The following is a 2,500-nucleotide window of genomic DNA, read 5'->3' on the forward strand; positions in this document are numbered from 1 at the left end:
CTTGTTTAGGGAGAAAATCGTTTGAACACATCCTTGTTTAGGAAGTAAATTATTTGTAACACATCCTTGTTTAGGAAACAAATGATTTGAACACATCCTTGTTTAGGTAGTAGAATGTTAGTACGGGTATATAAGGGACAGAAGTATGAAAGACACAAAGGAATGTTCACCGACCGGCCGTTGAAGAACCACTGCAGCTGGGGCTGGGGGTTCCCGGCCACGCTGAAGGGGATGCACCAGTGGTGGTCCAGGATCACGTCCATCAGCTTGACTTTAGGAGGGACTGGGAGAAGAAGCACACACACACACACACACACACACACACACACACACACACACACACACACAAACACCGTAAACATGCACAAGTTACACACAGTACACACATTTTAAATGCCCTTTGGGTCTCTGTGAACAGTACAGACACTGACTAGGAGCCCCCCCCCACACACACACACACACACACATTACATATCCTTTGGGTCTCAGTGAACACTACAGACACTTGCTAGGACACACACACACACACACACACACACACACACACACACACACACACACACACACACACACACACAGACACACTCACACAAACACACACACACACACACACACATACACACACACACACACACACACACACACACACACACACACACACACACACACACACACAGACACACTCACACAAACACACACACACACACACACACACACACACACACACACACACACACACACACACACAGCTTACAGAGGACGTCCAGTTGCACATAGGCCTCGTGTTGTCCAGCTGTGTTTTCTGCGCTGCAGCTGACCCGGCTGCCGTAGTGGAGTGACGTCACGTTAAAGAGGCGCAGCACAGACACCTGCCCTGTGGTGTTCTTCTGCACACACACACACACACACACACACACACACACACACATATATAAAGGTAAAGATCTATGGCATAATGATTCTGATACTGACATATCTGACAGGTGTCTTTGTGACTGCCTGTGTGTGTGTGTGACTGGGTGCCTGGCCGTGTGTGTGTGTATGGGTGTGTGTATTGTCATGTGTATGGTTATGTGTTCGTGTATGTGTATATGTATGTGTGTCTTGTAGTGTAGTGTCATGTACCTTGTAGTCAGTGATCTCTGGTCCTAAGGTCCAGATGATGTCTGGGCGGGGCGACCCTGAGGTGGTGCAGACGAACGTCATGTTTGAGCCCTCCTCCACCGTCACATTCGTAGGCCTCAGCACCACCGTGGGCGCAACTACACAGAGCAGAGAGGAACAGGCCGTCATCAGAACACACACACTCACACCACAGAACAGAACAGAGCAGAGCAGGCCTCCATCAGAGCACACACACTCACACTCTTTCTGACTTAATCTAGCTCTCACACGTGCATGCATGTAAAGATGCCCATTTTCGCACACATGCGCTGTCTCATTCTGTCTCCCTCTGTCTCGCTCTCTCATTATCTCTCTCTTCCTCCTACACATACAGACTCACACTTTCCCTTTGACCACACAAGGCACTACACTGAAGGCAAACTAAAACTGCTTGAGAAAATTAGTTTTAAATCGTTCGAACACATCCTTGTTTTGTGAGTAAATCGTTCGAACACATCCTTGTTTTGTGAGTAAATCATTTGAACACATCCTTGTTTAAGGAGTAAATTGTTTGAACACTTCCTTGTTTAGCGATTAAATCATTTGAACACATCCTTGTTTAAGGACTAAATCATTTGAACACATCCTTGTTTAGGGAGTAAATCATTTGAACACATCCTTGTTTAAGGAGTAAATCGTTTGAACACATCCTTGTTTAGGGAGTAAATCGTTTGAACACATCCTTGTTTAGGGAGTAAATCGTTTGAACACATCCTTGTTTAAGGAGTACGTACGGGTATATAAGGGACAGAAGCAGGAAAGACACAAAGGAATTGCACAGGGAGGGATGGTAAGGGAAGAAGAAGAAAAGAGAGGGAGATAGAGACACGGCAAAAAAGGATGCTGCTGATTGGTCAAAGACAGACCTTCTATCTCCCATCTCAATCCACTGCTGGCAGCACAGAAGTCCTTCAGGCCTATACTCTCTCTTTCTCTCTCTCTCTCTCTCTCTCTCTCTCTCTCTCTCTCTCTCTCTCTCTCTCTCTCTCTCTCTCTCTCTCTCTCTATCTGTGTGTGTATGTGTGTGTGTGTGTGTGTGTCAGATCAGATCACTAGTTTAAATCAGCTCTGCTTTGCAACACATTAACACTTTGTTAGTTCAGCCTTATTGGATGTGCAAGGCTAACCAGGACAGATCGGTGTTACTGTAACTGAACTTCATTGGACACTATAGCAGTGGCTCCAACTGTGAAACCTGTGTGTGGAGGTGTGTGTGTGTGTGTGTGTGTGTGTGTGTGTGTGTGTGTGTGTGTGTGTGAGTGTTTGTGTGTGTAGGTGAGTGTGTGTGTGTGTGTGTGCGTGTGTGTAGGTGTGTGTGTGTAGGTGTGTGTGTGTG

At 46.3% G+C, this 2,500-nt stretch overlaps 1 protein-coding gene across 1 annotated transcript in view; it reads right to left on the reverse strand.

Annotated features, from left to right (window-relative positions):
* The window catches only part of ntrk2a (neurotrophic tyrosine kinase, receptor, type 2a), a gene marked incomplete at both ends in the record, with an annotated part of 36,917 nt that overhangs the window by 29,382 nt on the left and 5,035 nt on the right, over positions 1-2,500 (reverse strand). The window contains 3 exons of the mRNA XM_080852285.1: positions 175-283; positions 755-887; positions 1,126-1,262. Of these exons, the coding sequence (XP_080708411.1) occupies positions 175-283; positions 755-887; positions 1,126-1,262 (379 nt within the window). The remainder of the gene's footprint in view (positions 1-174; positions 284-754; positions 888-1,125; positions 1,263-2,500) is intronic.

The sequence above is a fragment of the Sprattus sprattus genome, assembly GCF_963457725.1.
Source record: "Sprattus sprattus genome assembly, chromosome: 15".
In the NCBI taxonomy this organism is placed as follows: Eukaryota; Metazoa; Chordata; class Actinopteri; order Clupeiformes; family Clupeidae; genus Sprattus; species Sprattus sprattus.